The following is a 15,262-nucleotide window of genomic DNA, read 5'->3' as shown; positions in this document are numbered from 1 at the left end:
CATTCTGTCATCCCCGTCTCCTCCTGCCCCCAATCCCTCCAAGCATCAGGGTCTTTTCCAATGAGTCAACTCTTTGCATCAGATGTCCAAAGTATTGAAGTTTCAGCTTTAGCGTCAGTCCTGCCAATGAACACCCAGGACTGATCTCCTTTAGGATGGACTGGTTGGATCTCCTTGCAGTCCAAGGGACTCTCAAGAGTCTTGTCCAACACCACAGTTCAAAAGCATCAATTCTTTGGTGCTCAGCTTTCTTCACAGTCCAACTCTCACATTCATACATGACCACTGGAAAAACCATAGCCTTGAATAGATGGACCTTTGTTGGCAAAGTAATGTCTCTGCTTTTGAATATGCTATCTAGGTTGGTCATAACTTTCCTTCCAAGGAGTAAGTGTCTTTTAATTTCATGGCTGCAGTCAACATCTGCAGTGATTTTGGAGCTCAAAAAAATAAAGTCTGACACTGTTTCCACTGTTTGCCCATCTATCTGCCATGAAGTGATGGGACCAGATGCCATGATCTTATACGTTAGAAAACCAAAGCCCGGAGTGGTTAAGTAACTAGTTCAAGGTCACACAGCTACCGATAATAAGTTAAATACCAAAAACTTATTCTAGCAATAAAACCCCTGGATTGAATATAAAAAGCTTAGAACAGTAAGTAATTTAATATAAATATTAATATGTTAAAAAGGGCTTCCCTGGTAGCTCAGAGAGTAAAGTGTCTACCTGCAATGTGGGAGACCTGGGTTTTATCCCTGGGTCAGGAAGATCCCCTGGAGAAGGAAATGGCAACCTACTCCAGTACTCTTGCCTGAAAAGTTCTGTGGATGAAGGAGCCTAGTAGGCTACAGTCCATGGGATCTCAAAGTCGGACACGACTGAGCAACTTCACTGGTTCACTGGATTAATATGTTAGAAGTGTTTTCAAAATATAAATACATTAATCTTACAAAAATAGGAACTGACCTTTTAACATGTTGCAAAACTCCACATTTTTTCTTGTTCAGTATTCAGAATCCTGAGTATACTTCCATACATATGATTTATTTAATGAATATTGTAAAAGGGTAATCACAGTAGATGTATTTACCTAATACTTTAGGTTCGCTTAATGAAACAAATGAAAGAAGAACAAGAAAAAGCCCGAATGACAGAATCTAGAAGAAACAGAGAGATTGCTCAACTGAAAAAGGATCAACGTAAAAGAGAGGTGAGTGGACTCAGTTATGTAAAAATACTGTATGTCAATAATATTGTTCAATAAATGGAAGATATTTTTTGATAACTTTATTAAAAAGAGGGACAATAAAGCATTTTTATATATGGCATTTATTATAGTAATTCAATATAAAAGTTTATGAAAAACAGTTTAATATTACTATAAGTTTTATTGGAGGCTTATCCTAGATGATCAGATGGAAGAAAGTGGCAAATAATAATTGATTATTTCTAGGGAGACCAAGGAAGTAGTTGCAGTAAAATAGTGATTTTTAACGTGGTTCCAAAGACAGAGATTCTTATGAATGTCCCTTAACTAATAACCAGACTTCACTAGAAGAGACTTTACTAAGGGCTATACAAATTTTTGTATTATTTGACCCAAGAATTATGTTTCTATGAACTCAGACTAAGCAAATAATTTAAACTAAGAAAAATTACATTACAGTATGTTAAAATCTTCACTTTAGGTTATTTGTAGTAATGAAAAATGTAAAACCAACTAAGATGTGTGACAGTAGAGGTGACAGTTAAATAAATTATAATTCATTCCATTTAAGGGTATTTATTCATCTGTTAACAATTAGGATTTGGAAACTGCATAGTAAAATGAAAAATGACTATGCTTTAACATTAAGCGTAAAGTAACATTTTATATATGAATGCTTATTTACAATGACAGAAAAATTTAAAAGATGCATATCAATATGCTAAATTTTGTTGTATTAAAATTATAGGTTCTAGTTGATTGGATTTTTTTTCCCAAATTTTTGACAATATAGTTATTTATGACTTTTTTTTTAAAGGAGCCATTACCTTCTTTACCACAATATCAATTAGGTTCCAGCCTTTGTTCCATTTTTCTCACCCAACTTCTTCTAAATTCTCCCTGAATAAAACATGAATATACAAGATATTTTAGAAAACAGAAATCTGTTTTGTGAGCTTAAGATGAAATTAGGGAGCTAGAGAATGACTAATGAGATAGAAAAATAAATATGTTAGTCAGATGACTCCCATATTTATAACTATATATATTTATTAATTTTCCTAAGATATTAATGTATTTTAATAATCAGTCTATTTTATCATTTTTAATACCTGGTGATTTTATATCTTGTTTATGTTAGTACATTGTTACTGAAATCAGGTAGAATCACACTCTAGCATATGGTCTGTTCTTTTTTTCCTGCTTTTTAAAAAATTGATAAAACTCATATGCCATAAAATTCAGTTTTAACCTATAAAATTCAAATATTTAGTATGTTCACAAATTTGTACAACAATCACCATTCCATAACATTTTCATCACTCTGAAAAGAAACCCCAGACCAATTAGCAATTACTTGCATTCCTCTCCCTGGCTCCTGACAGCAACTAATCTACTTCCTGCCTATGTATTTGCCTATTCTAGACATTTTGTATACGTGGAATCATACAATATGTAGCCTTTTGTGTCTGGCTTCTTTCATTTAGTATATTTTGAAGGTTTATCCATGTTATAGCATATATCAGTAGTACATTTTTTTTTAATGACTATATGTACCAAGCACATTTTGCTAATCCATTCTTCAATTGTTGGGGATTTTGGTTGTTTTGACTTTTAGGCTATTTATTTCATTTTTAATGAAATTCTTTAGTGACAGGCATGATTTCCTTACAGTGTATGCTACCTACTTCTTTATTACTAAGTTGGACACAACGATTAAACAACAACATATGGTGTATAGAGAGATCAATATTGAACAATTAATTCCCAGGACTGAACTTTTGCATTTTATCCACACATATGATGTCTCTTTTCTGGCTAATCATATAAAAAGCTACCATTTCAGACTTTTTCCTCTCTTTAATTTGTTGCTTTGTGTGCATATTCTACTCCTGTCTAAAGTGTTTCTTGTAATATTCAATTTGAACCCTCAGAGAACCAAATATGTTGTGTATGTCATACAAAAATTATGAATGAGCTTGAGATTTGATTTTTAATATGAAGAAATTAAATTTAGTAACAAGCTTGAAACTATAGGTTAATTTTAGTTTTGGATAGTTCATTAATTTAAAAAGATTTATTAGCTTTTCTTCCATGTCTATTATTGTATAGGCAAGGTGTCACAGTGATAAGACAGAGTCCTTTTCTCAACAAATTCCTATCTGATAAGATAAGAATATATATATACTTGGAATGAATCATCTATTTGAATTTGGGATGCACAACATAGAGAGCTATTTGTTACATCACAGAGTTGAAGTCCTAGAAGAGATGTTTGTGATCAAGTCCAAGTCCAAAGCTTTGCCCATGATCACAGAGTTAAATAAATGACAGAACCAGAACATGTTTTATTTTTAGTCCAAAACTATTTCCTAAATTATGTCCCTGTAAAATGGCTTAAAGTAATTAATAATTTTCTTTATCATATAGACTACCTAGAAACAAATTGGTAGCCAGTTAATTTTATTGACCAATATAGTATTTCCAAAGTTATTATAAAGTGCTAATACAATTAATATATGTTCTCTCTATATTTAAACCAGAGTTTATAATTATTGTATACCTTGTAATACAAGGTATTGTATTGAAAATATCTATTGAAAATATTCTAAACTGTGTTTCTTCCTGTTCATGCCTCAGCCAGCAACCAAAACAGAAATGAGATATTTGTGAAGTGTTTAGGAAGATACTTGCATATAGTAAGCCCTTTATTGCTGCTGTGTTGTGTTTAGTCACTCAGTTGTGTCCTGCTCTTTGTGACCCCATGGACTGTAGCCCACCAGCCTCCTCTGTCCATGGGATTCTCCAGGCAAGAACACTAGAGTGTGTTGCCATGCCCTCTTCCAGGGGATCTTCCTGACCCAAGGATAGAACTTGTGTCTCTTTATGTCTCCTGCACCGGGAGGTGGGTTCTTTAACTCTAGTGCCACCTGTGAAATCCATAGTAATGGATGCAAGGTGATAATTAGCTCAGATGCTGCTGAGAATTCTTACAGTTCCCAGTGAAATGGGACAGTGAAAATAAAGAAGTAAGAAGTATTTTATCTTTCAGTTTACTATTTTAACTTATTCAATATTATTTTATAGCATCAACTTAGACTTCTAGAAGCCCAAAAAAGAAACCAAGAAGTGGTTCTTCGTCGCAAAACAGAAGAGGCAAGTAGACCATTTGGAGGAAACATTCTGGCTTTGAAATAAATGATGTATTTCTATAGATTGAAAATGAGTCAGTCTCCATTGCTATTTCAGGTTACAGCTCTTCGTCGGCAAGTAAGGCCCATGTCAGATAAAGTGGCTGGAAAAGTCACTCGGAAGTTGAGCTCATCTGATACTCCTGTTCAGGACACAGGTTTCAGTGCAGCTGCTGTAGAAACAGATGCATTAAGAGCTGGAGCCCAGCAAAAAATGAGAATTCCTGTGGCAAGAGTCCAGGCCATACCTACACCCACGGCAAATGGAACCAGGTAAGCATGTTCTTCTGTTCCTACTGATGTAATATTTACATCACTGGATGTTGGACTTAAATGAAAAATAGCTCATCATTTGGCATCACATAATCAAACAAGCACATAACTATGTTTGTATGTTTTTATATGATTATAGAAAAAAATATCAAAGGAAAGGATTGACTGGCCGAGTGTTTACTTCTAAAACAGCTCGCATGAAGTGGCAGCTTCTTGAACGCAGGGTCACAGACATCATCATGCAGAAAATGACTATTTCCAATATGGAGGCTGATATGAATAGGCTGCTCAAGGTGTGAAAAGTAGAAAGTAGATTTGCACTCTCTCAGCTGTTAATTTTTGTTTTCTACATTTGTTTGCTGGGTAAATTGAATACTTGCCAAGCTGTGTTCTTTTGGGGGTGTGGTGATTGCATTGTGTATGAATAGATGAACATCTTTTTTTTTTTAATTGTAGTAAGAACAGATGCCATGAGCTCTACCCTCTTAATATACATTTAAAAATGTATAGCACAGTGTTGTCAAGTATAAGCACAGTGTTGTAAAGAATTCTATAACTTACTCATCTTATATAACGGAAAATTTATATCCACTGAACAGTAACTCCCCATTTCCTCTTCCTCAATCCCCAGTAACCACCATTCTATGTACTGCTTCTATGAGTTTGACTATTTAGATGCTTCTCAGAAGTGGGATCCTGCAGGATTTACCCCTTCTGTAACTCACTTATTTCATTTGGCATAAAGTTCTCAAGATCCGAGATGAACATAATTTCTTAAAGTCTAATCTGTTTTCTCAATAGCAACGGGAAGAACTCACAAAAAGACGAGAGAAACTTTCAAAGAAAAGGGAAAAGATAGTCAAGGAGAATGGAGAAGGAGATAAAAATGTGATTAACATCAATGAAGAGATGGAGTCATTAACTGCTAATATAGATTATATCAATGACAGTATTTCTGATTGTCAAGCCAATATCATGCAGATGGAAGAAGCAAAGGTTTGTAACTAAGAAAAATGTTTAATGAGAAGTATTTTTGTATTTTTGTCATTAAAAGCACTTTGAATTTTTATATAAAGGGATATTTTAATCTATGGTTTAATATAATTCTCAGGTTTTGCATGTATACTCTTCCTGCCTGCTTTCTAGATTTCTCTGCTGATTGTGTGATGTTATTTATCATTGATAAAACATATTTATCATTTATTAATCCATCTTGAATTCTTAACTGCTTAAATGTTTTATCTTTTAAACTAGACCATATGTTTCTTAGAGTAGGGATTTTTTTATGCTTTTCTGAGAAGTCTCATTAGCTAATCCAATAATATCAAATAAATGCATGAAGCAATAGGGTTTGTCTTCTGTTAAACACATTCAGCTCAAGGTAATGATCCATCATATGCTGGTTTGATGCAGGAAGAAGGAGAAACATTGGATGTCACTGCAGTCATTAATGCTTGCACACTTACAGAAGCCCGATACCTTCTAGATCACTTCCTGTCAATGGGCATCAATAAGGTAAGATCTAACCACACTCTTACTGAAAAACCTAAGCTTTTGTTCATTCATTACAGTTTTATCTTTTTCTAATGACCCTTTCCTTTGTAATAAGGAGGAAGATTATTTTACAATGGAAAGTGTTCCTTTTATCTTTCTTTAGAGTTAAGAAAAGTCAGGAGTATTTACATCAATTCCATTAGCTTCTCATCTATTCCGCTTGTGTATTAGAACAGGTAAACAACTTAATCATTTCTTTTTTGCTTTAACAAAAGAAAAGGTAAAAGAAAAATCTCTTAGTGTGCAAACAAACTCAGTGTTATAATTTTGATTTAATAATGACTCTTTACAACTCAAAAAGTCAGGAAAAAATACATTTGCACTCTCCTTATCTTAAGCAATTTCTGCTTAAATGTTATTAAAGATGATAATGATTTCTGACTTACCTTTTTTCTTCACATTGAGACTGTGCTATACCTTTAGTTTTGTTCTCTTGCTTAATCCTTACAATGTATATGGAATAAATATTATTTGTATTATTTTGAATATGAGGAAACTGAGGATCAGGAAGATTCTGATAATAGTCAGGAAGATTCCTCTGATACTAATAGCTAGCCAACACTTGCTCAGGGTCACTGAATTTGCAAGCAGAAGAGCTAGGATGAATCAAGATCTATCTAATGTCAAATCTGACATCATATGCATTTGTCATTTGATACGGATCTTCATGCAGTTGATTCTGTTTTGTGTCATCTAAGATACATTTTTTTTTTATTGGGGGGAATGTTATAGGGTCTTCAGGCTGCCCAGAAAGAGGCTCAAATTAAAGTACTTGAAGGTCGGCTTAAACAAACTGAAATAACCAGTGCTACACAAAACCAGCTCTTATTCCATATGTTGAAAGAGAAAGCAGAATTAAATCCTGAGCTAGATGCTTTACTAGGCCATGCTTTACAAGGTAATTTGGATTGAATTTTAGTTAAATACATTGCATGGTAACTTTGCTCTTTGAGTATGCTATACTCTACCTCTTTCCTCTATAGCTTGACTGAATAGATGCTGTATTTACTTATGCTTTTAATAATTATTCCTTTTTTAATTTGCATGTATAAATTTGGGGGGGTATAATTATTGTCACTACAAGAAATGATTAGTAACTTAAAAATACTTACTTAGCATTATTAAGCAAATAATTTTTATGAATTAAAAAAGATCAACAATGTTTCTGAGTTGGTTGTTTAAATTATTAACCAAGCTTCATTACTTTATTCTGCATATCTAACTGTCTTAAAAATAAATGTATAAGTGTTTGCTATGGCATCTATTCTACATATCTTATAAATGGTACATAATCTTGTTTTATGTGAGAGTTCTTAACATTGGATCTGTTTTGATTGGAGTATTGCTTTTTGTTTCCTTTTTGCTGTTATTTATACAGATCTAGATAGCATACCATTAGGTAAGTATGTTTAGCTTTCTGTGTACCCTACAGCTGCATGAATTACTAATTGTTCATGTACACTAATTGTGGTACATCTTATTTAAAACATTTTTATTGACAGCCAGCTGGTTTTTGCATGATCTTTTTTGAAATGTATCTGTGACCACAAACATACTAAGTCTTTTGTCTTACACATTTCTTGATTTTTAAATTCTTAGATGTTTAAAGAAGTATAGTTTTCTATTTTATTATTTGAACTTCAGTTTTGGCTCTAGTTTCATAAACCCTTCTTTCTATTTCTTGTAGGAAAAAATGGGATATATATTCCTATTTAGTTTTTAAATCTCTCCATGAATTTGTCATTTTACCCTCATAAATATCTTTCTGTGTTATATATCTTTTATATATAATGTCTTTGGTTTATTTTTGATAGATTCTCAGCTATTCTTAAATTTTATAGAATTAAGTACATATATTCTAATATTGTAAGTTGAATAAAGCTGCTGCTGCTGCTGCTGCTGCTAGGTCGCTTCAGTCGTGTCCGACTCTGTGCGACCCCATAGACGGCAGCCCACCAGGCTTCCCGTCCCTGGGATTCTCCAGGCAAGAACACTGGAGTGGGTTGCCATTTCCTTCTCCAATGCATGAAAGTGAAAAGTGAAAGTGAAGTCGCTCAGTCATGTCTGACTCTAGAGACCCCATGGACTGCAGCCTACCAGGCTCCTCCGTCCATGGGATTTTCTAGGCCAAAGTACTGGAGTGGGGTGCCATTGCCTTCTCCGTGAATAAAGCTATCCAAAGAATTTTACATGAATGGATTAAAATAATATTTATAATTATAATATGTTCAAGTTAGAAAGAGCTTAAGAAATATTTGAGTATTGAGATTTTCTAGCTCTTGCATCTATAATATTCATGTGAACTATGCTCACCCATGAATAATATCTGAGCTTCTCCTGGCAGTTATATATATATATATATGAAAGATCAGGAGTATCAGGGTGATTTTGCAATTCTCCCGAATGATTATTTTTGAACAGTTTTTATTTAAAATTATTTCAAAATCTGATCCTAACTTTTTTTCCTAATCACACAGCTGTCAAAAGTTTTCTAAAATATTTTTCTTGAAGGAGAGGAATGTAGCTAAAAGATTAATGCAATTACCTCTCTGGGTCATTAAACAGTCTATGGATCTGAATTTATTTTAAATGGTAGACTGTTACACAAATAAAATACTTGAGCTGTTTGATATTATTAGACCTTTCTTAGTTTACCCTGTGTGTTAAATCTCAAAATAATATTTCCTTGAGATCAACTCAATAATATAGATGTGGACTTTTAACCTGCTCAAGCTATAACAAAGACAGGTAGAAAAAATTTTGATTATATTAAAGAACCATGTTAAGGCTGCCAAAATTCCTGGAATATAATGAGAATTTTTGCCATTCCATATGTTATTAAGCATATTTCCTCTCCTCTTCCTCTTCACTCTCCTTCTTTTTGTTCTTCCCACCCCCTCCTCTGCCTTTTCTTTGTTCTTCTTCATCTTAGTGGCTCAACTTGAAGTAATAAGTTAATTCTTATTTAAGTCTATTATCTCTTTTAACTTGGAAGAAAAAAATCAATGTCCTCTTTGATGTCGTTTTGTGCAGAAAATATTAAACTGTTATTTGATGAGTGTTGTTGCTTTTTCACAACTTTCAATTGTCTGTAGCTTAAAGAAGGGTTAAAACAGAGAAGAGGAACACATTCAACTGATAACAACCTGTTACTCATGGCATAAATTTTCCCTGAGGCCATAATCTAGACCCAGAAGTGCTTGGAAGAAAAGCATAGAAGGAGAAAAACATGGAAGTAAATACAGACAAACTAGATGGTCATATGTACATTGCTTTAAAACAATTTTTTTTTGTTTAATTTCAATTTATCTCGAGCTTCGGGCTGAGTGCTGGGATTCAAACATAAGATACAGAATCTTGCTCTCGTGGACTATACCTTACTGAGAGTGACAGGGAAGAGACTTGAGATATGTACAGGGAGTTATGGGATCACAGAATGGGGCTACCTAACAAAAATGGAGGAGTTGATGAAGGCTTTCTGGAGCTGGTAAAATCTGAGCTGAAACATAAAGGAAGAAAAAGATTTAGCTAGGCAAGAGACAAGGTAGAAGGGGGCTAGGCAGAAGAGTCACTCTTGGCAGGGAGTAAGGTAAAGCATGGACATTTAGCCACAACATTATATTTATGAAGACTTCAAGCAGGTTGTTGCCCTAGAGCAGCAAGTATGTGGCTTGGGATGATGAACATAAGGTTAGAGGCCAGTACTCCATGCTAATAGGTGTGTCTTGTTGTAGCCATTGAAAAACATCTTTATTTTCCCCTTCTTATTCCTCCACCTGTGTTTATGTTGTTGTTCCTAGGATCTTTCTCTACCTTTAGGAGTTTGCTAGAAGATTCAAGGGTCTCAGTGTACAATTATATTCATGGCAAGGATTAATGAGAGCAATGTAAGGATACACAACAGTATTATAAAGGAAAAGATGCAGATGGAGTAAGGAAGAATCCATATCTAGGCTTTCTTATGCTCTTTTCCTTCCAGGAAGCATCACACAGAGTATACATTTCTCTCTGGAATGAAAGTGCAGCAACATGAGTGCATTGTTCACATCCAGGGAATTCCATTAGACACTCAGCACCTGAGGTTTTTACTGGGTACTAGTCACATACATTCCTTTTATATAGTAGTACCAGAATTCCAGATTCTGGAAGGAAAGCAGGAATTCTCAGCATAAGCCATATTGTTTGCACACATATTCTAGGTGTAATGAACTATATTAGTTAACTGGTGACTGGAGAAATTCTGAGAGCCAAGTTTCCAGATAACAAAGTCCAACTTTGCAAGAACGCCTTTCTAAGGATAGTAGTCTTGGGCTGCTATTGTTACCCAGTCCAGACTCCTTCTGATCGCTGCACAACAGACCAATTAACTAAGAGATGAGATGTTGAGGCAAGGAATACGACTTTACTCAGAAATCTGGCTGACTGAGAAGATGGCAGACTAACATCTCAAAATAATCATCTTATCAGGATCTGCATGCCAGGTTCTTTTATAGAACAGAAATGGGGAAAGGTGAGGGAATAAAGTAAAAAGACCATTAACCTTGCAAACATCACCTGGAATGGCCAGTCTTGGGGAGGGGATATGTCAATTTCTTGCTTTCTATAGTCATCCATAGGTGGACAGGATCCTGAATAAAGGCATTTTGGTTTAACATTCAAGCAGAGGGGCAGGATTCCCTGAGGCAGGCCATTATGTATGGACAGTATACTTTTAGTGAAAAAAATCAACAGTAAGCAAAGGTTAAGGTAAAATAAACAGATCTAATGTGGAGTCATAATTGACTCTTCCCTGCAACACTATGTCAACTCTTTTCCATACGTATTTATATTAATATAAGACTTTAATAATAACTGGTTAGCTTCTAGTGACGTGAGATTATGCAACTATGTACTGATATGGATGACTTTAAGACATTTTGGAGTTTTAAATCTCACTGCTTTTAGTTTTAATGCTTAACAATGAGAAAAGAAGCTGACACTGGGCTGGAATTATGTTCTTAAGAGTTGAAAGTAGAGCAGTGAGATGATGGCATATCCTGCTGCCCAGACGGATATAGTGCCACAGGCAAAGCTCAGGCCTGAAGAGGTGTGTGATTTGGTGAACGTCTCAGTGAAGGGCTCTATCTTCTGGCTAGGTTAGTTATGCCAAACTGTAATCATCTCTGAATAAAGCATACATGCATATGCAGGAGCTAAGTAGTTTTTACTAAACACTTACATGATGTTTGATACTCTACCTGGTTTCATCATTCCTTACAGGAAAATTACTAGTTAATCTTAGCCTGCTTTTATATATGGGAAAATAAAGACTAGATTTGTCATTTCTTTCCATTTTCTGTGTTATTAACTAATTCCATTACATTAGCACTCAATATCCTGTCTGTGAAGCACATCCCCCAGCCTCTAAGTATGGGCTTGAGATACACATTGCCCTCAAGACCACCATTTTCCTCATTTCAAAAAGCAAACTCCTTTTTTGTGGGTCCTATTAGATGGGCTCCATTTTAGATAATGCTATCATTTATTACTGAATTTCTATCCAGTTGTCTGCTAAACAGTGAGGAAGAAGGGGAGCATCTGAGAAAGGAATTAAGAATATGATTTATGAGCATAATACACATGTATGATATAAAAGTAAAAGTTAAAAGAGATTAATCCTACATATTTTAATTAACATATATTACTGAAAATATTGCCTTTAGTTTTGTGATGCGGCTTTATAATAAATTGTATAAGTTTTGGAACTTTGCGCCTGTGTTAGGGCTCACTGACGTTTTAAATTATTCACTTTAAGTGGATGTTTTATTTACTGACTTCCTACTAGTTTTATATGTTTGCCTTTTTCTCTCTTTTCATCAGTGTGCTACTGTTTTGAAATAGCAGTGGTTTGTTTGTATTTATTTATAAAACTATTGCATGGAAACCTATAGTTTTAGTCTTCTGTGTACATGTGAATGAGCTGCATGCTGATGTGTAACTTCTGAATACCTTCACACACACATACTCTCGTTCTACTTGAAAACAAAAATAAAAATAGAAGACAATCTATAAGTACATTGGAATACTAATAAAATACAACATATATGTTTACACTTAGGTATTTTTTGATGTTGCCTCAGGAGATTAAAGGGAGCTTGTGCAGCATTTACTTTAATCTTTCATGTTTTACTCAATGGTTTTTCATACATGGAATAAATGGATGGTGTGGGATAAATACATACTCTGAAAATATATTTAAATAATTACACATACTCAGATAAATACATGATCTCATTTCCATCCTGTGAACACTGTTTTTCTTTATTTTATCATTCAACTCACGGTTTTCCTATCTTGAACACATTTTTCTCATCCTAGGACATATAATAAAAAGAGTTTCTTAGAATTTTTTTTTACATTTCTATTTTGACTCAGTCACTGAAACCAAAGTGCCCATGTTGAGAGACCTCAGGCTGATGTTTATTATAGCATAGGCATTACAGTCATTCAAAGTGCGACATGGATAATACTTACATTTTGGACAATTTTTTTTTTAGAAAATGTAGAGGACAGCACTGATGAGGATGTACCTTTACACAGTCCAGGATCAGAAGGAAGGTAAGAGAACCCTTAGAAACTTAATGAGTTGACTTCTGTAATATTTTTTAATACTTTTATCTTGTTGAATCAATTAACATAAAACAAATAATTTTAGATTTTTTGGCTAAGTGAAGAACAGTAGAAATAATAATATGGAAGCCAAACTAAGTAATGCTTACCCATCAAAAATTTTAAAATAAAATACTGAGATATTTAAGGAAGGAAAATGAACTATTTTGATTAGTTTATTTTTATTTTAAATATTGTCTTTCTGTGTTTTCCATAAGCTTATAAATTTTTTTCCATACTTAAACTCATTAGGGGTCATATAGTTTTCTATATTGTTTCCTTTTATTCATATGATTAATTATTTATTTGCACACAGCTCACTGTCTTCAGACCTTATGAAGCTTTGTGGTGAAGTGAAACCAAAAAACAAGGTAAGAATAGAAAATACCAGGTAAACATTTTTTTGATGTTCTTTATTATCACTATTAAATGAATAGGCCTTGGGCATAGGCAAAGATTTCATATGATAGAAATTTAGTTCTTTATCATAGTCTCCCTTGAAAAAAATTTATATTGACAAATTTCTCCTCTGTGGAACTTGTTATTTACTGTATTCTTGTACTTTTTCCACTAGGTAAGATATGATTATGGAGAACAATGCTTAAAATAATTTAGAATGACAGAAGATTTTTGAAATTTTAACATTAATACGTTCCTAAGTTTCTTATTTATTTTAACATATCTTGAGATGGTTTGAATAGGCCAACTCTTAATCATCATATTGTATTAAAAATTGAGACTATAATGCATATGTGTAAAACTTAAAAAAAAGTGTACATGCTGTTACAGGTGTGAGAAACAACATGGTATATTTCAGATTGTGTGTTGGTAGCATTTGTTAGATGAGTTAACTATCCATTTTAAGATGTTTGAAAACAAAGAATTCTTGCAGTGCTTAGTAAATATTTGTTGGTTGAATGGATGAAATCAAGACCTGAAAGAATAGTACTGTACTAATGCACAGGATGGATATAAGGCCCACAGTGGTTAGCCAGGTAATATAGATAAATAATTTGGTTAGATATAAGATAATTAACAGGAATCATTATGATTAACTGAGGTGGACATGGCCCATCTAAAGCAAATAGGCATCACTAACTAATGCTTATTTTTGCCATCATGGAATATGGGCCTAAGACTACCAGATCCTCAACTCTTTCAAGAGTAGCTTTAAATATGGATTTTAATGGAGAATTTCCTTCTCTTTAAAATACTGAGCTAGCCAATTGAAAAACATCTCCAGGCTTTGTGTGTGGTCCTTGAACTACCAGTTTGGTGATATGTGGTTCGAGTTTGATTATTCTAAGTGACCAGAAATTACCCAATCTCAAAGAAAACATTCTAATATAGTTTGGATTGAGTCTTAACGTGGAGGAGAGAATCTCTTAAGGTAACTTGGTCTTTCAGGCCCTGTGAAATCCAGAGAGAGATGTGAAGTGGTAACCTGAAGGTCATCTCCTTAAAAAACCACTGTGATTAGGAATTCCATGAAAATGATTCAGTTGGCAATAGGGAAAACTGATACGGTGAAAAGCTGGCCTGCAGGGCTTCCTTTTTCCAAAAGTTTTCTGGTAATATCTATCACTCCTTTGGTACTGCATGGATGCCTAGTGTTAGTCGCTCAGTCATGTCTGACTCTTTGTGACCCCATGGACTGTAGCCTTCCAGGCTTCTCTGTCCATAAAATTCTCCAGGCAAGAACACTGGAGTGAGTAACCATTTCCTTCTCCAGAGGATCTTCCTGACCCAGGGATCAAACTCCGGTCTCCTGCATTGCAGGCAGATTCTTTACTGTCTGAGCCACCAGGCAAGCCCATAGATGCCTAAAAGGATCTAATATCATTTATTTTTCACTCATTGAAGACATAAAATTGATTATATATCTTAAATAGACTTGTACCAGCACTACATTAAATGCAAGCCATATGAAGTTGAATAAAACAGGGTGTCTACCATTTAGAGGTTTATAATCTGGTAAACACTTTGATTATCTTTTAATATATTAGTGATAATAGCCAGGTCTAAGTATTAACAACAAGGTAGTCTGTTTTTTTAGGAGTATGGAAGGGAGTGCTTAAATAAATACAATAACCTTCACCTGCCTTACCATGCTGCCAAAAACATATGGACTGGTGTTCGAGATCCATCAGGGAGATTAAACAGCCAGTTAGGCATCAGGGGAGCAGGGTCATAAAAATGGAGAAACGGATGTAAAAATTGATATGTAAAATTTAAATTTATATTAAATAAATTTATATATTATATAATATATATTAAAATGTATATTAAATAAGTCATCTAAGCCTGGGAAAGATCAGAATTTAGTTGAATGCCACTGCAACTATCTTTCAGTTTAATTTATTTATTCCTTCTTTTTTTTTCTAAAA

The 15,262-nt window shown here is 34.0% G+C and overlaps 1 protein-coding gene across 18 annotated transcripts in view; it reads left to right on the top strand.

Annotated features, from left to right (window-relative positions):
• Positions 1-15,262, top strand: part of KIF21A (kinesin family member 21A) — a 188,382-nt gene that overhangs the window by 146,982 nt on the left and 26,138 nt on the right. For 14 of the 18 annotated variants that reach the window (XM_044941631.2, XM_044941630.2, XM_044941628.2 and 11 more), the window contains 10 exons: positions 1,105-1,212; positions 4,297-4,365; positions 4,459-4,673; positions 4,813-4,966; positions 5,475-5,669; positions 6,087-6,188; positions 6,960-7,125; positions 7,606-7,626; positions 12,764-12,824; positions 13,192-13,246. In XM_044941631.2, coding sequence (XP_044797566.2) covers positions 1,105-1,212; positions 4,297-4,365; positions 4,459-4,673; positions 4,813-4,966; positions 5,475-5,669; positions 6,087-6,188; positions 6,960-7,125; positions 7,606-7,626; positions 12,764-12,824; positions 13,192-13,246 — 1,146 coding nt within the window. The remainder of the gene's footprint in view (positions 1-1,104; positions 1,213-4,296; positions 4,366-4,458; positions 4,674-4,812; positions 4,967-5,474; positions 5,670-6,086; positions 6,189-6,959; positions 7,126-7,605; positions 7,627-12,763; positions 12,825-13,191; positions 13,247-15,262) is intronic. The other 4 variants (XM_006062728.4, XM_006062732.4, XM_044941632.2 and 1 more) reach the window with 1 other exon arrangement.

The sequence above is a fragment of the Bubalus bubalis genome, chromosome 4 (genome assembly GCF_019923935.1).
Source record: "Bubalus bubalis isolate 160015118507 breed Murrah chromosome 4, NDDB_SH_1, whole genome shotgun sequence".
Lineage (NCBI taxonomy): Eukaryota > Metazoa > Chordata > Mammalia > Artiodactyla > Bovidae > Bubalus > Bubalus bubalis.
The sequence above is the reverse complement of the archived record's forward strand: the minus strand, read 5'-3'. Positions and strand labels throughout refer to the sequence as shown.